Here is a 27440-nt window from a genome sequence, read left to right as displayed (position 1 = left end):
TATGACTCCCCAGCAATCTTGCCCTCCTCCCACTCCCCAGCACATACACACCTCTAGTTCTCTACCCTCTTGCAGCACTGACCCCCACCCCCACGACACCTTCCCTTGTAGCTTTTGCTCCTCTCCCACCAGTGCTGATTAGCACAAGTGGGAGGAAGTGGGAAGAGAATAAGGAGAAGTGTGACTGCACACCAGGCTATGTTCTCCTCCTCTGTGACTCTTTACTTTGTATGGCACCCAGGATTGGTATTAAATGTATTTGTCTGGTCATAGGGCTATATTCTTTAAATTATTTTTCTTGAATAAATGAATACTTGCCTTAAAATCAAGTGCCTGAAATTTTCCTCACTCACAGCAATTGAAATTAGAGGTCAGTAAAATGGTAATTTTTTTTTCAGTCCCCTACCTCCACTGCTGATGCTACTATTAACACCATTTTGCTACCAGAAAACAAGATAACCACCAACATTTTATTTGTCTTGGATAAGATAGACACACAATGGTACAGTTTTAGAATGATGCCAAGATTTTGGATTAAGCATTTAAAGGTCACTTCCACTTTCAAATATTAGAGCAATGTAAGCACCACACCCCACCTTCTAACACTAGAAGAGTACGTACGTGGAAAGTTGTACATGAAACAGGCCTGAGCAGTAATCATCCATTCTGCTCTCGTTTCACAGAAGATAGCAATGTTGGACCTTGGTTTCTGCCCCAGTGTGGCAAGGCCACTTCCAAACTCAGTTGCACAAGCATGGGCCTCTTCAAATGACAGCCAGTTGTATCTTCCAAAAATAACCTATAAATAAAGATTGAAGGTTGAATGAACACTATACTTCTGAACATCAAAGAACATCAAACTGCCTTCTAGACATGGTACATAAATTACTACTAACCTTAGAGAGGATAATTCTTTTATTTTGTGCTTAAATGTGGAGCCTATGGGTATTTTTGTCCCTAGATTTTACATTAATTTTCAAAATGGAACATTATTCCATTTGAAACTGAGTGGGTAAGGTATGCACACAAATTTTTCACTTATTTGTGCGAGTACATTTTCCATGTAAACGTATGTGCATGCTTTTGAAATTACATATATGTGCATAAGTGCCAATTCTGCACCAATCCTACCCATAAGAATACCTCTGCTAAATGCACATAAATTCATGTATGTATGTATGTATGTAGGAGCATGCATACAAGGTGGACAATTTGCCAAAAGGCTATTTCCAATTCAATTTTGTGTGTGAAAATGCCTTTGCAAATGTCCACTTAAATGATCTTCTTTACATTAGGAAGCTCCTTGGAAAGCATGTGCAGGAAATACAGCTAGGCTATCTTTCATGGAGCTTTCACTACATGAACCAAAAAACATGGAGTCTGAACAAACATTTCTGGATTATTTAGGCTACAGGCACTGAGCTTGCTGTGAAACAAAAAGTATTCTTCTTTGTAGGACCTCACCAGACACTGATGATCTGAATTGGCCACTGTTACAAATGGGATCCTAGGTCTGATGGACCTTTGGTCTGACCCAGTTTGACATAAAAGAAATACTGGCATTTCTACCTAGCTTCAGGCCCAATGGGGGGGAGGGGGCAAGATTCCCCAGCCCCAGCCTCCAAGAGGGAGTCCAGGCCCGGAGCCAACAAGTTTCTTCTTCCTGCCTGCTTCTGGGTCTGTCCTCCCATGCTCCTGCGTGACGCCCAGGACCCAGATGATTGCATTAGCAAGATATTGCGTTAATGCAATAATCCGGGTCCTGACTCCAGGCATGGAAAGAAGCAGGAGAAGCCAGAACGTGGGAGCAGGCACAAAGGAAGCAGCTTCCTTTGGAGGCAAAGACAGAAGGGAAAGGGGGCAGGAGGGAGCAGCGATGCGAGTGGGCTTGCGGTGGTCTGGTTCTGCCCCAGGTCCGGCTATGTCTCTCAGGACCTGCCTAGCTTTGGCAACCTGAAGGTAAAATTTAGTCATGCATGTTAATTTCCTTTCCTTTAGTCCTGCTGCACCATCTTATGCAATTGGGTTGTAGCCCCCCCCCCCTTTTTTTATGTAAATTAATTATAATACATTAAGCAAAAGAACACTTGTATAGAAATGGAGTCGACAAACAAGGAAATTAATATACAGAGGAAAATACATTCCTAAATTCTCTCAGTCCACTAGTAGACGCTTCCCAAGGTTACTAAAGGAAAAAACGAGGAAATGTAAGCACAAAAGAAAAAAAAAAAAAAAAAAAGACTTAAAAAAGCTTCCACCCTAGAAAACAACCTATTAAATTTCTAACAACATTTTAAGGGCTATTTCCAGACACCGCCCCCCCCCCCCCCCAATCTCTGGTAGCCAAAAAAGCAAGTAATTAAGAAGGGATAAAGAATACAGTGCACTCCATTTAAGTGCACGTCGGATAAGCGCATGCTTTAACTGCATGCTGTACTTCGGTCCCATTTTCGGCATCATCAATTTTTAACTTCGGTTTAGTGCACCACTGGCAAGATTCACTTATATGCATGGTTCAAGACCACTCCTCTGCAGGAAAGACTCCGCATAAGCACGCGCATGGAAAATGGAAGCCAACTGGCGCATGAACCAACAAGATTTCAAATTTACTGCCTCTAACTGCCACAAGCAGAATAAGCAAAAGAATGTTGTTAGGGCATACACCGGGGTCGTCGTTGCGGCGGAACTGTAAGACTAACACTGGCTGAATGAATAAAAATTCTTAAAAAATTATAAAACAAACTAAGTCAAGCATCTATTGCTAAAGAATATGGTGTCAATCCCAGTCAAATTTCACGTGTCTTGAAGCAGAAAGGCCAGCTTCTGGAAGACTGGTAAAACAATACAAATCCATAACAGAAACTAAAACGGGCAGGAAAAGCTGATGAGGTAGAAGATGCTCTTCTTCGGTGGTTTTCTAGAGATCAGGAAAAATCCACATTTTTCTATTGTAAAAGTAACCAGTCCTAATTTGGTAGGTAAAGCGAACATACATACCTGTAGTAGGTGTTCTCCGAGGACAGCAGGCTGATTGTTCTCACACTTGGGGTCGACGTCCACGGCGGCCCCAGGAACGGCAATTTTTCAAAGCAAAAATCAATAAAGTTTTGCCAGACCCATCTTCCTGCCCGTCGCGTGAGTGCTCCCGCTTAGTTATATTCAAAAGCAAGAAACAACAAGTCCTCCTCCTCCAAAGGGGAGGTGGGCGGGTTTGTGAGAACAATCAACCTGCTGTTCTCGGAGAATACCTGCTACAGGTATGTATCTTCGCTTTCTCCGAGGACAAGCAGGCTGCTTGTTCTCACACTTGGGGTATCCCTAGCAACCAGGTTCACTTAAAACAAAGAAAGGTCAATTGGGCTTCGCAACGGTGAGGACAAAACAAAGAAAGGTCAATTGGGCTTCGCAACGGTGAGGACATAACAAGGATTGACCTAAAAACCAGAACATCTGAGAGTGCAGCCTAGAACAGAATAAAAATGGGCCTAGGGGGGTGGAGTTGGATTCTAAACCCCGAACAGATTCTACAGCACCGACTGCCCAAACCGACTGTCGCATCGGGTATCCTGCTGAAGGCAGTACTGAGATGTGAATGTGTGGATTGATGACCACGTCGCAGCCTTGCAAATCTCTTCTATAGTGGCTGACTTCAAGTGAGCCACCGACGCTGCCATGGCTCTAACACTATGAGCCGTGACATGACCCTCAAGAGTCTGCCCAAGCTTGGGCATAAGTGAAGGAAATGCAATCTGCTAGCCAATTGGAAATGGTCCATTTCCCAACTGCGACTCTCCTTCTGTTGGGATCAAAACAAACAAACATTTAGGCAGACTGTCTGAAGGGGCTTGTCCGCTCCACATAAAAGGCCAATGCTCTCTTGCAGTCCAAGGTGTGCAACTGACGTTCAGCAGGGTGGGTATGAGGATGGGGAAAAAATGTTGGCAAGACAATTGACTGATTCAGATGGAACTCCGACACCACCTTCGTCAAGAACTTAGGGTGCATGCAAAGGAATACTCTGTTGTGATGAAACTTGAGATAAGCGAGGATCTAGGGCCTCGATATCATACCAGACGGCAAACTTCCTCCATTTGAAAAAATAACACCACTTCGTGGAATCTTTCCTGGAAGCAAGCAAAACCCGGGAGACACCCTCAGAAAGACCCAAGGAAGCGAATTCTATGCTCTCAACATCCAGCCCGTGAGAGCCAGAGACTGGAGGTTGGTATGCAGAAGCGCCCCCTCGTTCTGAGTAATGAGGGTTGGAAAACACTCCAATCTCCATGGTTCTTTGGAGGATAACTCCAGAAGAAGGAACCAAATCTGACACGGCCAGAAGGGAGCAATCAGAATCATGGTTCCGCGGTCTTGCTTGAGTTTCAGCAAAGTCTTCCCCACCAGAGGTAAGGGAGGATATGCTTACAGAAGGCATCCGGACACTAAGTCTGTCGTGGGCCTGAAGTCTGGAACAGAACTGAGGGACCTTGTGATTGAGCTGAGTGGCAAAAAGATTCACCGAGGGGGTGTCCCACTCTTGGAAGATCTTGCGTACAATGCACTTGTTGAGCGACCACTCGTGAGGTTGCATTATCCTGCTCAACCTGTCGGCCAGACTGTTGTTTACTCCTGCCACATACATGGCTTGGAGAAACATGCCGTGACAGTGAGCCCAAAGCCACATCTGGGTGGCTTCCCGATACAGGGTGCGAGATCCGGTGCCCCCTGCTTGTTGATGTAGTACATCGCAACCTGATTGTCTATCTGAATTAGGATGATTTGATTGGACAACCGATCTCTGAAAGCCTTTAGAAAGTTCCCGACTGCTCGCAACTCCAGGAGATTGATCTGAAGACCTCTTTCCTGGAGGGACCAAACTCCCTGAATGTGAAGCCCATCGACATGAGCTCCCCACCCCAGGGGGGATGCATCCGTTGTCAGCACTTTTTGTGGCTGAGGAATTTGAAAGGGACGCCTGAAGACCAAATTGGGTCGAATTGTCCACCACTGAAGGGAATTGTGAAAATCGGTGGACAGCTGGATTGCATTCTCTAGATCCCCTGCAGCTTGATACCACTGGGAAGCTAGGGTCCATAGAGCCGATCTCATGTGAAGACATGCCATGGGAGTCACATGAACTGTGGAGGTCATATGGCCTAGAAGTCTCAACATCTGCCGAGCTGTGATCTGCTGAGATGCTCTGGCCACGGAAACTAGAGACAGAAGATGGTCTGCTCTCGCCTCGGGAAGATAGGCGCGAGCCATCTTTGAGTCCAGCAGAGCTCCTATAAATTCCAGTTGCTGAACAGGGAAAAGATGGGACTTGGGGTAATTTATAACAAACCCGAGTAGCTCCAGCAGTTGAATAGTCATCTGCATGGACTGTAGAGCCCCTGCCTCTGAGGTGTTCTTCACCAGCCAATCGTTGAGATAAGGGACCACATGTACTCCCAGTCTGCATAGCGACGCTGCAACTACTGCCAGGCATTTTGTGAAGACCCTGGGCGCAGACGCCAGACCAAAGGGCCGCACACAATACTGGAAGTGCTGCGCTCCCAGATGGAATCAAAGATACTTCCTGTGAGCTAGAAGTATCGGGATGTGTGTATAAGCATCAAGTCCAGAGAGCATAGCCAATTGTTTTCCTGAATCATGGGAAGAAGGGTGCCCAGGGAAACCATCCCACTGCCATCTTGACCCATGCCCCAACTACTTAATGAAAGATGCCCCAGAACGCTTTATCGTAGATCTTACGTCCCATCTAAACCTTCTGCTACAGCAAGGTTCATTCCCCACTTAACATGGCAAGATACTGCTTACACCAATACCGAAAAATCCTAAGAAACCAGCGAACGATGTCACCAACTACCACCCCATTGCCTCCATTCCTCTACTAATTAAATTGATGGAAAACAGGGTGACTTCTCAAATCAATGACTACATACAAAAATTCTCCATTCTACATGAGTCACAATCGGGCTTCTGTCCAGCCCACAGCACAGAAACTGTCCTACTCACCCTAATATCCAAATTCAAACAAGAAATTGCATTTGGAAACAACATCCTCCTTCTACAATTAGACTTACCCAGTGCATTTGACATGGTAGATCACAACATACTAGCCAAACTACTGGACAAACTTGGAATTGGCGGTAACATTAACAACTGGATAAAAGGATTCATCACCTCAAGATCCTATCAAATTAAATCACCCACTGATATCTCACCCCTCTGGTCACCAATCTGCGGAGTACCTCAGGGATCCCCTTTATCACCGATACTCTTCAATCTAATGATGATCCCACTAGCCAAAGCCCTATTCAGACATGGTCTAAACCCTTTCATTTATGCTGATGACGTTACTATATTCATTCCCTTTAAATCAAACCTAACAGAAATCTCTGATAGAATATCCATGGGCATGAACATCTTAACCTCCTGGGCCAACACCTTTAGGATGAAACTGAACAAAGAAAAAACACAATGCCTAATCCTTTCATCACAGCACTCCACAATCCCCCCCATCTAATCTCACCACCTCCGGCACTACAATCCCCATTTCTGAAAACCTGAAAATCCTTGGAGTGACACTAGACAGCCACCTCTCTCCCTCGAAAATCACGCCACATCCACCACAAAGAAAATGTTCACAATGATGTGGATATTGAAACGCGTAAAACCATATCTACCTCAGAAAACATTCCAGAATTTAGTGCAATCCATGGTACTTACCCATGCTGATTACTGCAAAAGTATTTTCTTAGGCTGCAAAGCCCACATCCTGAAAAAACTTCAGACTGCCCAGAATACGGCAGCGAGACTCATCTTTGGCAAATCACGTTTTGAGAGTGCAACTCCTCTCCGTGCAAGACTACACTGGCTCCCAATCAAAGAACGTATCAACTTCAAAGCCCAGACTTTAATCCACAAGATAATACACGGAGAATCTCCGGACTATATGATAAATCTGATCGACCTCCCAGCAAGAAACATGTCTGTATCCTCGCAAAAGTACCTCAACCTGCACTACCCAAACTGTAAAGGTCTCAAGTACAAAACGTATTATGGATCCAATTTCTCCTTCCTGGGCAGCCAACTCTGGAATGCTCTCCCTAGACCTATCCAAGCAATCCATGACCACCTACCATTCAGGAAAGCACTAAAAACCCATTTATTCAAGCAAGCCTACCCAAAGGACCCAGATTAATCTTATGAACCCATCTAACTTACATATACCGAAGAGAAAACTACATTGACCCAGACTCTTATCTCCCACCTTACCTTCCTCTCTATCACCTATCTCTACCTACCCATCCATCCTATTACTACCCATCATTACTATGTTATACTTAATTTCCTACTTTACATAACAAAATTCTGTGTTACCTATTACTATGTACGCTGCATTGAGCCTGCTTTTAGTGGGAAAGTGCGGGATACAAATGTAATAAATAAATAAATCCTGAACTTTTCTCGCACTAGGAATTTGTTCAGGGCCCTTAGGTCTAGGAAGGGACTCATCCCCCCTGTTTTCTTTTACCTAACGAAGTACCTGGAATAGAATCCCAGCCCTTCTTGTCCTGGTGGAACGGGCTCGACCGCATTGGCCTTGAGAAGGTCGGAGAGTTCCTCTGCAAGTACCTGCCTGTGCTGGTAGCTGAAAGACTGAGCTCCGGGTCAGCAATTTGGAGGCCTGGGTATCAAATTGAGGGAGTATCCTTATTATAGTTCTCCAAAAAAGCTTTCGCTGCTGCAACATTAATGAGGATTGCCTTCCCATCAACCCAGATCCTCAACTTGGCTGGATATAGCAGGGCAAATCTCACCCCCTTTTTGTAGAGGGCAGAGCATGTAGGCGCCATTGCCTTTCTCACGAGGGCCACTCGCATTGAATAGTCATTAAACAGCAGCCGCCGATTTCCCTCATATACTAACGCCTCTTTTGCCCTCGCGGCTTTTAAGATCCGTTCTTTCGCCTGCCAGTTCATGAAATTAGCAATCGCCGTCCAGGGCCTGTTATTAGCTTCACCTCGTGTTCCAATGCGATGCGCTCTGTCGCAGCAGAAGAGGCCTCCCTGTTCTTCTAGACCCAGTTGTTCCGGGAGTCACTTAACGAAAACTCATACAAGCTCTTGTCCGAAACTGTTTCAGGCAAGCCTATCACACTTAGGTTGTTTCTGCGGGAGTGATTCTCCTGTTCCTTGACCCGCTCCCGCATTTCCTCGATTTCCTTTTGAAGCGTGGCTATCTGCACGGCAGCGCATAGTGCCTCCTCCTCTCTAGCTGAGATCCGCTGTTCCACTTCTGCAAGGCAGGCTGAATGCGAGTCGAATTTTTCATTAATTTCATCTACAGCCGACTGTAGTTTATTTAGCTTGTCTTCTAAGGCTGCTGAGACAGACCAGACCGCGAGATCTCCTGCGCCCATTCTGTAGTCGGGGCTGCTAGGGCGGTCTGTGTAGGTTGCGTCCCCGCCATTTTGTTCAGACTGCTCCTTGGGGGATTTGAAGGTTTTTTTCGGGGCTCGTGAGGGCATACCTTGGAGGGAACTCCCTTTGTCGATTTCCAGGCGGAACCCACTTCCCAGGCAGTGAATCCCCCGCGTTCCCCAGCCTCGTAAACTGGTAATAAAAGCAGAATTGGCAGGTTGAGTGCGGAGCCTCTCTTTCCCGCTGCCTTCTAGGTAGCAGGCATCACGTGACCCCCCCCCAAATTGAGGGAGTATCCTAACCGGACTATTTGACGAACCCACCGATCGGAGGTTATGAGAGGCCACCTTTGGTGAAAAAATGTTAACCTCCCTCCGACCAGTAAGTCGTCCGGCATGGACATTTGAACAGCGGCTATGCTCAGCTGGAGCCAGTCAAAAGCCCGTCCCTTGCTTTTGCTGGGGAGCCACAGGGGCCTGCCTTGGCGCACGCTCTTGACGAGAACAAGCGCGCTGGGGATGAGCCTGAGAAGGCTGTCGAGAAGGAGGATTGTACCTACGCTTGTTATAGGTGTAGGGAGCATTCTTCTTTCCCCAGAAAAATCGTCTGCTAGATGAGGTAGAAGAAGGCGCCCAGCGGGAGAGATTGTGTCACGTCTGTGGCCATGACCACCCTCAGACTTACCTTATTCCTGGGGGTCAGCTTCCTAGCTGGCTCCTGTTTCTTCTGTCTGTCCTTTCTGAGCTAGCCCTGGCTCTCTGTGCTGGCTGCATCCAGCAGCATGACACTAATTGCCTCACTATACTGCACCTGTGGGTGTTGCCTGGGTTAGCTCTCTCTCTCTCTGTGCTGGCTGCTTCCAGCATGACTCTAATTGCTTCACTACACTACACCTGGGTGTGGGAAGCCTCTCTGTGTTTCACTGTGCTTTCTGCCTGCTCTGTGGTTTGTGCCTGAACAGCCTCCGTAGTTGCTTACAGATTGCTGCAGCTGTGCCTTTGGTGTTGAAGGACTTTAAGCAGCACTTAGAGACTGCAGCCTTTGCCTTTGCATTGCCAATGCCTCCGCAGTGCCTTAGGTCCCGAGGTTAGTGTGCTGTTTGCACAGTTAGCTTTCCTTGTCTTTTCTTGTGGGCTTCCAGCCCTTCTGCTTTGCGAGTTACTATCATCTGTGGGCCTTGCCTTCTGGCTCAGGGTATTATTGTTCTGTGGGCTTCCAGCCCTTCTGTGCCCATTGCTCTGTGGGCCTCCAGTCTATCTGTGTATATCCCTTTATCTGTGGGCTTCCAGGCCTTCTGGGTGTATTACTGCGGCCTGGGGGTTTCCAGCCTTTCTGTGGGCTTCTAGCCTTTCTGGGTGTATCTCTCTGACCTGTAGGCTTTTAGCCTTTCTGTGTCTATTATTCTCTGTGGGCTTTTAGCCTGTTATCTCTGTGCAGTGGCTCTGCTCCCCGTCTGAGGTTGGTTAGCAGCTGATGCTGCAGCCATTTCTCTCCTTTCTATCTGTTAGCTACTGTAGCTCCAGTCTAACCCTTCCTCTGGCAAGCGTAGCTGTCATTCCCATTCCCTTGAGCTTAGCTCGTATGTAGCTCCTGTGTCTTCTTCCCTGCCTGTCTGCCTTGCTTTAGCCTAGGTACCTGGGAGCACCGCTGGATCCCGACTCCGGTTGTTCCTGTTGCTGGTTCCAGTTCTGGTTTTCCTGTAAGCCCTACCGGCTGCTCGAACCTGAGGGCTCAACCCTCGGGGAAAGGCAGCTAAGCGTAGGTGAAGCCTACTCCAGTGTGTTCCGGTCCGGTGCGTTCCAGTCCCGAGTGTTCCAGTGCAGGACTCCAGTCCGGGGTTCCAGTCCAGCCTTGTCTTTTCTCTGCTCCGAAGGTGATCTTGCCTGCCACTGCCGCTCCTCGGCCGTGGTCCAAGGACTCACGTACCCAGGGTTCCCGGGGAAGAAGCCTGACAGAATGCCAAGGTCCTCGAGAACACGACAGATTGTCCATAGCGGTTTCCCGCTGTGTGATCTGATCAACCACGCTCGACCTTCTCACCAAAAATGTTATCCCCCCAGCAAAGGACATCTGCAATCCGCTGCTGGACTCGACTGTCCAGGTCAGAGGCACGCAGCCATGAGAGTCTGCGCATCACTATATCTTGGGCAGCGATTCTGGATGCAAAATCAAAAGTATCGTAAGCACCCCTGGACAGAAATTTATGACACGCCTTCTGTTGCCTGACCACCTCCTGAAAAGGCTTGGCCTGCTCCGGAGGGAGCTTATCAACCAAGTCCGCCAGTTGCTTCACCGTGTTCCTCAAGTGAATGCTCGTGTAGAACTGGTAGGATTGAATTTTGGCTGTGAGTATAGAGGCCTGATTCGCCTTCCTCCCAAAAGTCCAGGGTTCTAGATTCTCTTCCCGGGGGCGCCGAGGCAAAGTCTCTAGAACTCCTGGCTCTCTTGAGAGCGGAATCCACAACCATAGAGTCGTGAGGTAACTGCAACTTCATCAACTCAGGTTCTCCATGAATCCGATATTGGGACTCAGCTTTCTTGAGAATGGTGGGATTACTTAATGGTTTCATCCAGTTCCACATAAGTGTGGATGACTCCTTAGGTGGCTAAGGATAGTCCAGGACCTCGAGCATCTCAGTCCTGGGCTCATCTCCAGACACCACTGGGAAGGGAATGGCCACAGCCATTTCCCGGACAAATGAAGAGAAAGAAAGGAAGAAAGACTTCAGGGGAGAAAGCTTTCTTTCTGGTGAAGGAGTAGGATCAGAAGGAAGACCACAAGACTCCTCAGAAGAAAAATACCTGGGATCCTCCCCTTCATCCCACGAGGCATCCTCATCGGTGTCGGACAGGAGTTCCTTAACTGCAGTCCTAAACCGGGCCCATCTCGATGTCGAGAAACCATTGTCCTCGAAGGTGAAAGGTTGACTCCCGTGCCAGCGGCGATGAAGCTCCCTCCATCGATGTCGACGGGGAATCGACCTAGGTGGCAGCCAACGCCGATGCCGCAGGCGGCACCGGCGTCTGGGACCTCACCACAGGTATGGAGCCAGCTACTGCTTCCACCGATGATATTGAGGGCGCAAGCACCCCCAGCACCGGAGCAGACTGACGCAGCAACCCCTCCAGAAGACCTGGAAGAAGGGCTCGGATGCACTCGTCTAGAGTCGCCGTCGAGCAAGGCTGTGGGGTCGGTACAGGAATCTGCGTCAGAATCTGTGGAGGTCGAGGAGGCGGTACCGGGCTGCCCGAACACGACACCTCTTGAATGGAGGGTGAGCGTTCCTCCCGGCGTCGGTGCTTCATGGGTGCCGAATCCTTCGACGCCCCGGAGCTCTTGGTACCGTGCTTGAAAGGAGACCGATGACGATGCTTCTTCGCCTTCGTTCGATGCACGTCATGCAGACTCCTCGGTACCAAAAAAGAGGACGTGGAATCCACACACCTCCTCGGGGTCAGGTCCGAATTTGGTCGGTCCCGTGGGGCCTGTTCAGCAGGAGGCTTCGAGACAAGTGGAGGCCCACTTGACGCCTCACCGCTCCCAGCGTGTGGTGGTCTCCGGACAGCCATTACCTGCACTCCTGAAGTCGATGCCATCCCTGGTGCCAATATCGACGCCACCGAGCTCGGTACTAATGTCGACGCCAAGGAACTGGTCGAAGCTCTGAAAAGTCTGCCTCGAAGAGCTTTTCTCGACACTTGTGTCCGCTTTTTCAGGCTAAGACACAACTTACATGCGTCTGGGCGATGGTCGGGCCCAAGGCACTGAAGACACCATGCGTGGGTATCGGTACCCGAGATCGATCGGCTGCACCGAGTACACTTCTTGAAGCCGCTGGGAATCCTCGATGCCATGGACGGAAAAATAGCGGCGGCGAAATCAAAATCTGCGATTGTGGCTCAAGGAAGCACACAAAAAGGAGAAAACGCGTACGCGTGAGGTGAACGGAAACTTAACCAGAAAACAAAATAAAACTTTGAAAACCGGCGAAGGCTCGTTCCAAGGGCTGAAGAGAGAGACCACTAACGCAGTCGCGCTCTACCATGGAAAAAAGAGAACTAAAAACGGGAGCACTCACGCGACAGGTGGGAAGACGGCCACGCATGCGCGAGCCCCACACACCAGAAGGCTCTGGCAAAACTTTGTTGATTTTTGCTTTGAAAAATTGCCGCTCCTGGGGCCACCGTGGACATCGACCCCAAGTGTGAGAACAAGCAGCCTGCTTGTCCTCGGAGAAAGCTAAGTTGACCATTATTGTGGAGGTCAATATAGTTTCAGACCCAGAGGTCTCCAAATAGTCAGTCAGATTCACAAAATTCAAAACCTACACAGATTTATCTTGCTGTTGAAGATTCTTTACATGACAGATAGTACATTTTAACAAGGTGGCAAATTAGACTCTGGGATCTCCAGAACGTCTATTACATATTTTCAAAATCTTTGTCATGGAGGAGCTGTGAATTTCTGATCTGTCGACACGGCTGTCTCTACCTACAATGAAATTCTCTCCACTGCTCTGGATACCCTAGCACCATCTGTCTCTCGCCCCACTAAGCGCATTAATCCTCAGCCCTGGTTAACCCCATGCATCCATTACCTTCGCTCCTGCACCCGATCTGCTGAACGACTCTGGAGGAAATCTCGCACCCTGTCAGAATTCACCCATTACAAATTCATGCTATCCTCCTTCCAGTCCTCCCTATTCCTTGCCAAACAGGAATATTATTCTCAATTAACCAATTCTCTTGGCTCCAACCCTCGTCGCCTCTTCGCAACCCTCAACTCCCTACTTAAAGTGCCCTCCGCTCCCACCCCCCCTCACTCTCTCCTCAAACATTAGCTGACTACTTCCGCGATAAAGTGCAGAAGATAAACCTTGAATTCACCTCCAAGCCTTCTCCTCCCTGTGACTTCTTAACCCACTCCCTCAACCAACCTAACCTGTCCTCCTTCTCCTCCTTCCCTGAGATCACCGAAGAGGAAACTGCTCGCCTTCTTTCTTCCTCTAAGTGCACCACCTGTTCCTCTGACCCCATTCCCACCAATCTGTTTACCAACATCTCTCCTACAGTTAACCCCTCAATCTGTCACATCCTCAACCTCTCTCTCTCCACTGCTACTGTCCCTGACACCTTCAAGCACGCTGTAGTCACTCAACTTCTTAAAAAACCATCACTTGACCCCACCTGTCCCTCCAATTACCGCCCCATCTCCCTTCTACCCTTCCTCTCCAAATTACTTGAACGCGCTGTCCACAGCCGCTGCCTTGATTTCCTCTCCTCTCAGGCCATCCTTGATCTGCTTCAATCCGGCTTTCGCCCACTACACTCAACAGAAACAGCTCTCTCCAAAGTCTGCAATGACCTGTTCCTTGCCAAATCCAAAGGTCACTACTCCATCCTTATCCTCCTCGACTTATCTGCCGCCTTCGACACCGTCAATCATAATTTACTTCTTGACACACTGTCCTCATTTGGATTCCAGGGCCCTGTCCTCTCCTGGTTCTCCTCGTATCTTTCCCAACGCACCTTCAGAGTATTTTCTAATGGCTCTTCTTCCACCCCCGTCCCGCTCTCTGTTGGGGTTCCCCAAGGATCTGTCCTTGGACCGCTTCTTTTCTCAATATACACCTCTTCCCTGGGCTCACTGATCTCGTCACATGGTTTCCAGTACCATCTCTATGCCGATGACACCCAGCTCTACCTCTCCACTCCCGACATCACAGTCGAAACCCAGGCCAAAGTCTCGGCCTGCCTCTCAGATATCGCCGCCTGGATGTCCAACCGTCATCTGAAACTGAACATGGCAAAGACTGAGCTCCTTGTCTTCCCACCCAAACCCTCCTCTCCTCTTCCCCCACTCTCTGTCTCTGTTGACAACGCCCTCATCCTCCCCGTCTCGTCAGCCCGCAATCTCGGAGTCATTTTCGACTCCTCCCTCTCCTTCTCTGCCCATATCCAGCAGACAGCTAAGACCTGTCGCTTCTTCCTCTATATTATTAGCAAAATCCGCCCATTCCTCTCTGAACAGACCACCCGAACCCTCGTCCACTCACTCGTTACCTCTCGTCTTGACTATTGCAACCTTCTCCTTGCTGGTCTCCCGCTTAGCCACCTATCCCCCCTTCAATCTGTCCAAAATTCCGCTGCACGTCTTATCTACCGCGTGAACCGATACTCTCATATCACACCTCTCCTCAAGTCGCTTCACTGGCTCCCAATTCGCTACCGTATTCAGTTCAAGCTTCTCCTAATGACCTTCAAATGCACTCAATCTGCAGCCCCCCATTACCTCTCTACCCTCCTCTCCCCCTATGTCCCCACCCGTAACCTCCGCTCTCAGGACAAATCACTCCTATCTGTACCCTTCTCCACCACCGCTAACTCCAGACTCCGTCCCTTCTGCCTCGCATCACCTTATGCCTGGAACAGACTCCCCGAGCCCATACGCCATGCGCCCTCCCTGCCCATTTTTAAGTCCTTACTCAAAACCCATCTCTTCTCCCTTGCTTTTGGCGCCTAACCACCTTCCCCATTCATGATACACTGACTACACTGACTACATAGTTTGTTACCTTTAGATTGTAAGCTCTCTTGAGCAGGGACTGTCCTTCCCCATGTTTTAACTTGTACAGCGCTGCGTAACCCTAGTAGCGCTATAGAAATGCTAAGTAGTAGTAGTAGTAGTAGTTAATTCTGGAACAGAGAAAATTCAAAATAAGCAGATTCTCTGCTTTAATCATGTTTTTTAAAAAGTCTGTTTTCTCCCTTATATTAGATCTTTAATTAACGTAGTTTGAACAGTTTTCATATTTTTATCATTTTCTAATGTAACACTTAAGAAGCCAGCTTTTACAATTTGGTTGAGTTGTTTTCAAGTTTATAATTGTACCATAGCCAATTGTGAAACCACGACTTTAGTCATGTCTGCTACAGCCTCCCAGATTACATCAAAGGTAACTACCACGGGGAGCGTAACAGCTATGGAAACTGGGACTTGGTTCCTCCTCCCACAACCAACAAAGGTACCTGTGGAACAGTAAGAGACTCTCTGGCTACCACCAAATCTCTGGCCGCTTCATTAGCAGCAACTGCTGTTGTCTGTGTCGAGTCTCCAAACACCAGGCCCTCCCATCTGGTCTCTACTCTCACCCCTGAACCCACAGCATCTTCCGCCATAGATGCAGGGGCCACTGGGACCAGTGAGCTCTGGAGATTGAAGATCAAGACTAAGAGTAACATCCGGGCTCCCATTCCATGAGGCAATTCTAGCAGGCCACTTCCTGAGCTGTGAATTTCTGATCTGCTAACAAAAGCATCAACTGGGACCGATGAAGTAGAGGTTGTGGGATGAGAGTGCCGTGCCAGCTGACTCCCTATCTACCTACCTCCAAGGGGTAAGCAGTGGCTTTTCCCCATATCTTCCTTCAGAATTTGTCCCAAAAAAATAAAAACTTTGTGATGCTATTTTTACCATATCCTCTGGCAACCAGTACCAAAGTTTAACTACATGCTGAGTAAAAGTATTTTCTCCTATTTGTTTGAAATATACTACTTTTAACTTCATGAGTTTCCGGATATTCACAATGAATATGTACGAGATATATGGTAAAATTATGTATCATACCTGATAATTTTCTTTCCATTAATCATAGCTGATCAATCCATAGACTGGTGGGTTGTGTCCATCTACCAGCAGATGGAGATAGAGAGCAATCCTTTTGCCTCCCTATATGTGGTCATGTGCTGCCGGAAACTCCTCAGTATGTCGATATCAAAGCGCCATCCGCAGGACTCAGCACTTAGAGAATTACACCCACAAAGGGACACTCTGCCCAGCAAACCACTGCCGAAACGGGGGAGGGGAATTAACCCAGCTCATCCCCACACAAGTGGGGGAGGGGAATCCGTCCAGCTCATCCCCGCGGAGCGGGAGAGGGACAGCACCCCGCCGATGCGGGGGGATCTGGCTTATCCTGCAACCGCAACCGCGGGAGGAGCTGACTGATCCTAACACCGCCGAAGCGGGAGGGATACAAAGCTGCCCTACAGCCGCACGAAGCGGGAGGGAGCGCCGGCAGAATTTAGGTCTCAATCCAGCCCCGTAAAACGGAGGGGAGAGGAATGCAGCAGCTCACTGTAACAAAATCGTCTCAACTCCTGAAGAATCCAACTGAAAAAACTTGAACACGAAGTCCTCCTGAACAGGAACTGAAGACTAAACTTGAACCTGAAATGCAACCAGAATAAAAACAGTACAGATATCTGGGAGGGACTATGGATTGATCAGCTATGATTAATGGAAAGAAAATTATCAGGTATAATACATAATTTTACCTTCCATATCATCATGCTGATCAATCCATAGACTGGTGGGATGTACCAAAGCAGTACTCACCCAGGGCGGGACATAGAAATCCCTGACCGCAACACTGAAGCTCCAAACCGGGCCTCCGCCCGAGCAGCCACAGTCAAGCGATAATGCCTGGAGAAGGTATGAGCCGATGCCCAAGTTGCCGCCTTGCAAATCTCTTCCAAGGAGACGGACCCGGCCTCTGCCATCGAGGCCGCCTGAGCTCTAGTGGAGTGAGCCTTCAGCCGGATAGGCGGCACCTTCCCCGCGGCCACATAAGCCGCTGCAATGGCTTCCTTGACCCATGTTGCCACTGTAGGCTTAGCAGCCTGCAAACCCTTACGAGGACCTGCAAACAGGACAAACAGATGATCCGACTTCCGGAAATCAATGGTCACTTCCAAGTATCTGATGATGACTCGTCTCACATCTAGATATTTGAGAGCAGAGTACTCCTCTGGGTAGGCCTCCCTACGAAAGGATGGGAGACAGAGCTGCTGATTCACATGGAAGCGAGAAACAATCTTGGGCAGGAAGGAAGGCACTGTGCGAATAGACACTCCTGCCTCAGTGAACTGCAGAAAGGGCTCTCGACATGATAGCGCCTGGAGCTCGGAAACTCTTCTGGCTGAAGTGATAACCACCAAAAAGACTGCTTTCAACGTCAGGTCTTTCAGAGATGCCCTCGACAAGGGTTCAAAAGGCGGCTTCTGCAAGGCTCTTAGCACCAGATTGAGATTCCACGCAGGTACCACTGAGTGCAGAGGAGGGCGCAGGTGATTAACTCCCTTAAGAAAGCGCACCACATCTGGCTGCGAAGCCAGGGAAGCACCCTTCAGGCGGCCCCTGGAGCAAGCCAGAGCCGCTACCTGGACTTTAAGGGAACTGAGCGACAGGCCTTTCTCCAGACCTTCTTGCAGGAACGCCAACACTGAAGAAATTGGAGCAGTGAAGGGAGAAAGTGAGCCTGCCTCACACCACGATGCAAAGGTACGCCAAACCCTGGCGTAAGCAGTAGAAGTAGAGCACTTCCTCGCTCTCAGCATAGTGGCGATGACCTTGTCTGAGAAGCCCTTCTTCCTCAGACGCTGCCGCTCAATAGCCAGGCCGTAAGACCAAAGGGGGAGGGATCCTCCATCACCACGGGACCCTGATGCAACAGGCCCTGCTCCGCTGGCAGCCGCAGAGGGCCGTCCACTGAGAGCCTGATCAAGTCCGCATACCAGGGACATCTGGGCCAGTCCGGACCCACCAGGATTACCCGGCCGGGATGCTTTGCCACCCGGTCTACCACCTTGCCCAACATGGGCCAGGGCGGGAACATATAGAGAAGCTCCTGTGTCGGCCACTGTTGGAGGAGAGCATCTACTCCCAGAGATCGAGGGTCCCGTCCTCTGCTGAAAAAGCGCGGCACTTGGCAATTGGCCGATGATGCCATCAGATCTAGGCTCGGCTGGCCCTAGCGCTTCGTGATGTCCAAGAACGCCTGAGCCGATAACTGCCACTCTCCGGGATCCAAGGTATGGCGACTGAGAAAGTCCGCCTTGACATTCATGACTCCGCCAATGTGGGCCGCCGACAGCTGTTCCAGGTTCGCTTCCACCCACTGGCATAGATTCATGGCCTCCTTGGCTAGAGGGGCGCTCTTGGTACCTCCCTGGCGATTGACATAGGCCACAGCCGTGGCATTGTCTGACAGGACCCGTACTGGCTTCAACGCCAGTACCGGGATGAACTCCAAAAGCTCACATCTACACCGTGCATGTAGCCCCATGCAGGACGTAAGGCGTCAAAACAGCTGATCGCAGGAACTTCGTTGAATGAAGGCGCTACTCGGGCGCTGAACAAGACTCTCTTCGGCTGCAAAAAAGGTATCTGATGCAGCGGCGGGGCGGACGGCAATGGCGGGGGAGAGTTGGTGGCGGGAGGGGGGGTTCAAGTCTTGAATGGCATGCTGTTAATAAGCAGGGGGGTCCAAAGTGGCGGCGGCAGTGGCGGCGGGTGGGTGAATGGGGAGGCAGCTAAACAGTGCCCCCCCCCACCTCGGGCTCTAGCCCCCCTCCCGGCGAGGTCTGGCTATGCCCCTGGTTTTTTGTAACCCCATTTTTGGTACCTTTTCACTCAGTGGATCACAAATTTTAGAGCTGGGCTATCAGTAGCAATGGCATATCATAATGGCAGAGCCAACAGAGGAAATCTTCAATATGCTCATGGCCTGCACTAACAGGTTGGGCAAATCCTCTGAGCGAAAGATCCGCGCTGCAGAGGGGTCATCCGCTCCATCCGAGCGGGAATCCGTCTCCTCCAAGGAATCCCCAAAGGACTGTTGGGAGAACTCAGATACGCTGCCCTCATCTACATTAGAGGAGACAGAGTCCTCTAGAGCCTGGAAATCCACCCGAGGGCGTTTGCTTCCGGAGGCCTCAACCCCTTTATCAGACAGGGGGGCAGGGGCAGCGTTTTGCATAAGAAAAGCCTGATGCAGCAGCAAAATTAACTCAGGGGAGAATCCCCCCGAACTGTGCACTTCTGCAGCTTGGGCCACGGCCCTAGACGCACCCTCAACCAGCGCTCGCAAGAGCGGGGGAGAAACGTGTTGCGCATCCAAAATGGCGTCCGGCGCGAAACTCCGAGAAGGAGCCGCGCGGGAAGAACGGCGCTTAACTTTGGCCGCTTTCTTACCGTCGCCTGAATCAAGGGCGACCATAGTATTAACGTCTCCCAGCTCGAGGGCGGCCCAAGAAGAAGCCATCCGAGCAGAGTGGCCGGCCAACATGGAGTGGGCAAGCAGCGGGGGATGGGCACTTATGGCGGGAAAAACCGCCGCACTGGAGAAAGAACCGGGATACTGACCGGACTCCAAACTGATGCTCAACAAAGACGATTCAGGCTTTGAAACCCCCGCATCCTCGCTAGACGCACACACGCGGACCGGGGAGTAAATCTTCGTACCATAGGCCACGTGGAGACCGAACGGGGAACCCCCTGCCCGCTATAAAAAGGTAAAATTACCTGCTTCTCGCTCCGAGCTGTAACGAACTGGTGTCCCAGTGAGCAGCTGCAATAAACGCTGAAATAAACGTTGAAATAAACGCCCTTAAAGGACGTCCAAATTTTTTTATTTTTTTTTAAACGGAGCCAGCGGGAGGGGGGAGAAAAGGAGGGACCTGGCACCACCAGGTTTGCACTTGCTCAAGAAGAGCCCTCAACCCCAGGTACTCAACAAAACCTAAAAATTAGGCTTGGAGACCTAGCCAGAGCTGCTGCTGTGTGTGACCACCACCTGCTGAGATAGAGAACATACTGAGGAGTTTCCGGCAGCACATGACCACATTTAGGGAAGCAAAAGAATTGCTCTCTATCTCCACCTGCTGGTAGATGGACACAACCCACCAGTCTATGGATTGATCAGCATGATGATATGGAATTGCATGCACTGCCTTACTATTACTACTACTTATTTCTAAAGCGCTACTAGAAGTACGCAGCGCTGTACACTTGAACATGAAGAGACAGTCCCTGCTAGACAGAGCTTACAATCTAATTAGGACAAAAGAGAAAAGGGAATATTAAAGTGAGGATGATAAAATAAGGGTTCTGAACAAGTGAATAAGGGTTAGGAGTTAAAAGCAGCATCAAAAAGGTGGGCTTTTAGCTTAGATTTGAAGACGGACAGAGATGGAGCTTGACATACCGGCTCAGGAAGTCTATTCCAGGCATATGGTGCAGCAAGATAAAAGGAACGGAGTCTGGAGTTAGCAGTGGAGGAGAAGGGTGCAGATAAGAGAGATTTACCCAGTGAACGGAGTTCCCGGGGAGGAATGTAGGGAGAGATGAGAGTGGAGAGGTACTGAGGAGCTGCAGAGTGAATGCACTTATAGGTCAATAAGAGGAGTTTGACTTTATGCGGAAACGGATAGGAAGCCAGTGAAGTGACTTGAGGTGAGGGATAATATGAGCATAACGACATTGGCGGAATATTAGTCGTGAAGCAGAATTTTGAACAGATTGAAGAGGAGAGAGATGGCTAAGTGGGAGACCTGTGAGAAGCAAGTTGCAATAGTCTAAGCGACAGGTGATAAGAGTGTGGATGAGGGTTCTGGCAGTGTGCTCAGAAAGGAGTATGCAAATTTCTCTCATGCATATTCATAGTGGATATCCTGAAAATTCAACTAGTCAGGTGGTCCCCGAGGACTGTGTTCAAAACCACTGCTCTAATCTTTGTATTTTTTTGAAAGAGTAAACAATTGATTTTCATTTACCTGGTCCACTCTACTCAGGATTTTGCAGTCCTCACATCATGCCTCAGCTGTCTCTTTCCCTAGCTGAAGAGCTTTAAGCTGTGTTTTTAGCATTCAAAGTAAAGTATCCACAAGCATGTACATATTTATGTCTTTCCAGACTGATTCAACATGGGCAGTAGAACCTTTGTGCACAGCATATAATTTTCCAAGCAGGCTAAACAGTCTCAAAGACATAAGCTTTATTTGCACCGGCCCCTCAAAGTCATTCTGAAAACTGCATTTCAACATCAGTTCCTTTGTTTTGAACTGCGAGATAAGCGGAGAGATTAGAGAAGGGAAATCAAATCCTTGTTACTCATTATTTGCTAAAATTTCTAAACAAAATAACAGTGATTACACAGTATGGAAATATATACAACATTGACCTCTAGTGTTTAAAAGAAAAGTATTTTTACACCAGCAGTTTCCTCCTTCTTTGACTTCAAGTTTAATCTGAATTGGCTTCCATTGGGCAATGGTGCCGTGGTCAAAACAGAATTAGAATATTTTAATTAAAAAAGTTTGAAAATAAGCTGATATAATAAAGGGTAGAAATAAAAAATTTCTAAAAGAATTTAAGTAGAAATAAAGAGTTCAATATCACAAGGTTTTTCAGACCTATGATGAACGACATAGCCCCAGCATAAGATGCCGAAGTTGTAGTAAGCGTTTGGGTGTCTTGAGGTCTTTTCCTCGTGTTTTTAATTTTAATTTTTTGAAAAATCACCATATATTTTGTAGTTATTACTGGATTCTTCACCAATTGACATTCAATGAATCATAATTCACAACTAAATATTAAAATTAACTTACCTTAGTCCAGTCACAGCAGTAGCAAAGCCCCCTCTCCTGTCCCCCTCCTCCCCAAGACTTGATATGCAGGCAGCCTATTTCCAACTAGCTGGAGTTATTAAGCAGTGAGATTTCTCCTCCTGCCCCCCTGCGGCCCTGAATGCTACCTCTCCAGTATCCTATTCTAAGCCTCACAAGCAAAGCTAGGCCCATAAACTCGGCTTATTGTCTTCCATGTGGCAGTGAATAAAAATGTTGCTGCATCGCCAAGCCAAACTTAGTACAACTCTCCAGCCTCAATACTCAGTGGCCTAACTAGACTCATAAACTGTACATGTAATTTTCCATAAATATTATACAGTGACAGTAAATAAGAGCAGATAAAAACCAAATGGCTTATCTAGTCTGTCCAGTAGCGATCTGGACAATTTGGGTAGATTAAAGATTTGTACTCTGCCTTTTCATCCACCAGGGTGTACAAAGCAGATCACAATACATAAAGCAAATAGCAATACAAATTTAAAAAATACCAAATACCACATGAAACCTGGAACCCAGCACCCAGACCCACTTCCTCCATGTGCCTCCACTAACCTATTATAGAAAGTAAAAGTGCTCAGTGCAGGTTACCCTTGGCACTATTTTAATGTTCAGATGGTTAAGCACTGCTCAATGCAACTTATACCCTAGTGCTTTCTTTCCATGCACTTGCCACCATACAATCCCACATTATTTTGAATTCCACGGTTTCTGGTCTCTACCACATCTTCTGTGAGGGAATCTGGGAGAGCCATCACTTTCTGAAACATCTTTTCTTACCTTCTTCCAGAGTCTGCTCCCCTCCCCCTTGAACCTTCATACTGTAATCCCCAAGTTCTCAAACTTCCTTTCCAAGGGGAGGTGGAGGGGGGGAGGAAGGACGCTCAGGAAGCAAACCTAACACCTTTTATGTATGTAAATGTCTGTCATCCTGACTCTCTTCTCCTCTAGGACATGAATACATATTAAGATCTACAAGTCTCACCTCTGGACTTGATACAAACCCACATTGTTTTGTTTGCACCCTTTTGGACAGCCTGTAACTTTATTCCTATCCTTTTTGAGATACACCTCCAGGGTATTCTAGATGCAGCCTCAACAATGCACTGTACAAGACCATAAAAGTTTTTCTGCTGGTTATGCCTCTCACTGCTTGAAGCTACCACCCTGCTGTGTTTTGCTACCTTTTAATTATATTTAGCTTTGACATTCTTTTATATTTTAATGTATTTTATGGTAATTTTGATTCAGTATTTTTCCTGTGTTTTACACTGAATACTGCTTTTCTGTATTTTGTCTATAGTATTACTGTAATCCAAATTAATAAACTATGGCTATGAAAGGTGAAAAACATTTTTTTAAAAATCAAGACACTTTTACCTTAAGATATCTTGTTGCATTTCAGTTCCTTTGTCCACCATCCTGCATCATTGTTTTGGATTTCTAGGCCCTAAATGCAACATTCCACACTCACACTTTTTGCATTGCATTTTACAGCTCTGCATGCTCTCTTAGATAATGTCCTTTTTTGTCTCTTCCCTTAGGGTTGTTGCATAAAAGCTAGAACTTTTTTTCTACCCCTCTGTAATAATCACTCATGTAGATACTGAACGAACTGACCCCAAAACTGACCCTGAGAAACTCCCCTAAGCTCTACTCAGAGCAAAGGAAAAATTAAAAAAAATCAGTCTTACCTGTTAATTTTCTTTCCTTGAGTCCAATCAGACCAGTCAAGAACACACGGGTCATGCCCAATAACTAACAGATTAAGACAGACTAAGGAGCTGCAAGCTCTGTGCTACAAAAGGCACCATGCAGTCACAGCTCAACAATATTTCTGTAACAAAGCAAATGTTGACTACCCCGACAAAAAAGCAAAGAGTCATCTATACTAATATTTTGGGAGGAAAGAACACAAGGCTCCAGAATTATAGGCATGGTTACTCAGGAAAAAAAAAATACTGAAATCAGTCCCCAGCTCTTCCCTAAAACCTTCACTAGACAAAAGTAAAAAATCAGAGCAACTAGCAAGGATCTCTTTTTTTGGCTACAGGGCAAAGCCTTTGAACTGGTCTGTTTGGACTCAAAGAAAGAAAATTTCCTTCCTTTTTGTCCTAATCAGCCCAGTCCAAAATGTATGGAATGCAGCAAACGCAATCCTTACTTAAGGTGAGAAGACAGCCTTTCTGCTGCCAAAACCCCAGCTCCAAAAATCGTTTTTTCTCTAGCTTAGTGCATCTAACTTGTAAAATATGGCAAAGGAGTGTAAAGATCAAATAGCAACCTTACAAATGTCTCCCGGACAGTCAGTGAGCTACTGAACAAACCGGCCCTAAAACTAACCATCAAGAACTCCACCCCTTACTCTCTTCTCAAGAGTAAATACGAAAACGTATCTGCTAACTTGCCTGTCTTACCTGTTAATTTTCTTTCCTCTAGTCCAATCAGACCAGTCCAGAATACATGGGTTATGACTGTCAGTCAGTAGATGGAGACTCCAAGCTCAGTCTGAGATATAAAAGGCATTATGCAGCCACAGTTCAACTGTGGTCAGCCCCCACAAAGATTAAAAAAAAAAAAAAAAGTTTGCTATACTAAAATATGGAGAAAAGAATAAAGGGCTTTATAATCCACGAAAGTGACTGATTCTTTATACCTTCTTAATAACCAACATAAGCTACCGCTATGGCATTATCAGAATATTTGAACCATCTTCCCTTGGATTAAAGGTGAAAATAGTAGACCAAGATGCTTTGATGTCCAGCAACCCAGAGCAATCTGCTCTAGGCAGTGTGACCCTCAACTGTGAAGCCTCACATCTGTTGTGACTTCTATTCAACCAGGACCTTTTTGTTCAGAGGAGCCATCGTTCAAGCAAGAACTATTCTGCTGCAATCAGGTCCTGAATATCTGGATGTATCGGGAAGGGCTTAGAAAGACCTCAAACCCCCTCATGATTGACAAAGATGGAACTCCTGATGCCGAAGCAAAAGGCTGCTCAATGGAAAGTGCCGCCAAATGCCTCAGAAATAAGAGAATACGGAGCTCCTCTTTATGAAACAACCTCAGTACTTTTGCATCATCCCTCAGGATGGAGGTCTCCCTCCTCTAAGAGCTCCTTCAATGTTGGCTCCTCTGAACAGACCAAGGCCACATCTGATAAGGAGGGAGAAGCACAGATAGTCTCATCTGCCCATTCCTGGAGGTCTAAATGAGATCTTTAAGGAGCCAGAGTGGCAAGCAAGGTGAGAAACTGAAGCACCTTGCTGCAACTCCGACTGTCCCTGCTTCAACAAATAAGCCTGGTATAAGAGCAATATAAATTTTGGAGAAAAAGCTCCCGATGCAGTTAAATGCTCTGTCGGGCCTTAAGGCTGTAAAATGGCAGCTGTGCTCTTGTGCATGATTAGACAGACTGTTCTTCACTGTCAGTTGCCCCTGACAAAATGGCACCCATTCCCTGCGCTGTCCTGAATCAAACTATGCATCGGCCCTGCCAGGGAGCCCAAAGTCCCCAGCATATTCGGATGCTGTGTCAAATCCAAAGATATTCTGCTACCAACCATTTTGTCTGCATCCCACAAGATTCCTGGCTTCCAAGCACTGCAATGCCCTGACGCAAGCCTGCGAGATCCACAGTGGGAACACTGCTTAACTGCCTCTGTGGGACTTGCCATTCACCCCCGACTGTCACAAGCACAGTACAACACAATCCCAAGCGGTGACTCAGAATCCCTCTCCTGCACAAAGTAGAACTTGCAGCCTTCCACACGGATCTGAGTCAAACTTTAGTCGGACTTACCACTGCCAGCTGAAGGGAAGGAAGATATAAATTGGGGGTGGGTGGGACACCTAAAACAGGAATCTGAAGACCTCCAGATAGACTCTCCAGCCTCAAGCCATCTACAAAACTCAACTGGGGACCAGCTGATCAACTTGACCACGAGCCAATCACTAAGAATCAGACTGAAAAGTGTGTCCATCCACCTGCTGGCGATAGAAAAAACTGAGGAGCTGGACTGGATGACAAGAGATATGTCTCAGCTTAGTTTTCAGTTTTATCACCACCTGATGGTTGATGGACACAACTATCCCACAGCTTCTAGAACAGTGGGAAGCTACGTAATGGAATGATAAGTTTTTAAGATCTCTGGTACCATTGATACCTTCATATCTGAGGGACTCCACCGATGTGATTAATTTCTAAATGAAAGAGTTTGATAACATTGCATTCTTGTCACATTGGATGTGGAGTCCTTATATACGAATATCCCACAAGATGAGGCTCTGAACATTATTCAAGGAACATTGAAGAGTGCACACTTGAGGAAAATACCTGTTGCATTCGTGATGTCCCTTGTTAAGACTGCTATTTTACCAACAAATAAGAGGCACAGTTATGGGGTGCACACCACTGTGCCATCTATTGCTAATTTTAGATGGCAAAGTTTGAGAAAAGATTTTTGTCTACACATAAGTATATGTAGAAGGGGACGGATGACTTCCGTATGAGGAAAGGCTAAAGCGGCTAGGGCTCTTTAGCTTGGAGAAGAGATGGCTGAGGCGAGATATGATAGAAGTATATAAAATACTGAAGTGCAACAGGTAGATGTGAATAGCTTTTTTACTCTTAGCAAAAATAGGGGCACACAAAGAAGCTAATAAGCAGTAAATTTAAAACAAAGAGAAAATGTTTCTTCACTCAATAAGTAAAGTCTGGAATTCATTTCCAGAGAATGTGGTTAAGAGCAGTTAGCTTTGCAGGGTTTAAAAAAGGTTTGGATAATTTCCGAAAAGAAAAGTGCAAAGACCATTAATAAGATGGACTTGGGAAAATCCACTGCATATCAAACATATAAAAGGCGAGTGTCGTACTCACTCGCAAATGCGCAGTAGAGACTGCCCTCTCTGCCCCGCCCCTGCATCAATACGTGATGAGGGGGCGGGACAGAGCGGGAAGTCTCTACTGCGCATGCCGCAGACGTACTCGAAACCACTCCGCCCTCCCCCTCCCGCGAGGTCACTGCTACCGCTCCCCCCACCTGGAGTCGCCGCCACCGCCGCCCCGCCACCCGGCCCGAGCACTGTCTTTCTTATTGAACTTACATCGCACCACGCAGACGCAGCAGGCACACCAGCAAAACTGCCGTCGGGACGGGCTTCCTTCTCTGCCTGTGTACCGCCCTCGCCGCGTTACGTCACACGAGGGTGGGACAGGCAGAGAAGGAAGCCCGTCCCGATGGCAGCTTTGCTGATGTGCCTGCTGCGTCTGCGTGGTGCAATGTAAGTTCAATAACAGACAGTGCTGTGGGGGGGGGTTACCAGCAGCGACTAGAGGGGGGGTGGTGGCGACCTCGGGGGGGGGGGGCTCGGAACCCCCCCCATTCCAAAACTAGCCCGTTTACACGGGTTCAACGGCTACTTCTAGGATAAGCAGCATAAAATCTGTTTTACTGTTCAGGGATCTTGCCAGGTACTGTTGGCGACAAGATACCAGGCTTGATAGACCTTCAGTCTGTTCCAGTATGGCAATGCTTATGTTCTTAC

At 47.8% G+C, this 27440-nt stretch overlaps 1 protein-coding gene across 1 annotated transcript in view; it reads right to left on the bottom strand.

Moving 5' to 3' along the window:
* The window catches only part of ACSL3 (acyl-CoA synthetase long chain family member 3), a 276216-nt gene that overhangs the window by 120541 nt on the left and 128235 nt on the right, over positions 1 to 27440 (bottom strand). Inside the window, exon 3 of the mRNA XM_030216043.1 lies at positions 622 to 799. Within this exon, the coding sequence (XP_030071903.1) occupies positions 622 to 799 (178 nt within the window). The remainder of the gene's footprint in view (positions 1 to 621; positions 800 to 27440) is intronic.

The sequence above is a fragment of the Microcaecilia unicolor genome, chromosome 10, assembly GCF_901765095.1.
Source record: "Microcaecilia unicolor chromosome 10, aMicUni1.1, whole genome shotgun sequence".
Classification (NCBI taxonomy): Eukaryota; Metazoa; Chordata; class Amphibia; order Gymnophiona; family Siphonopidae; genus Microcaecilia; species Microcaecilia unicolor.
This window is presented reverse-complemented; position numbering and strand designations above follow the sequence as displayed.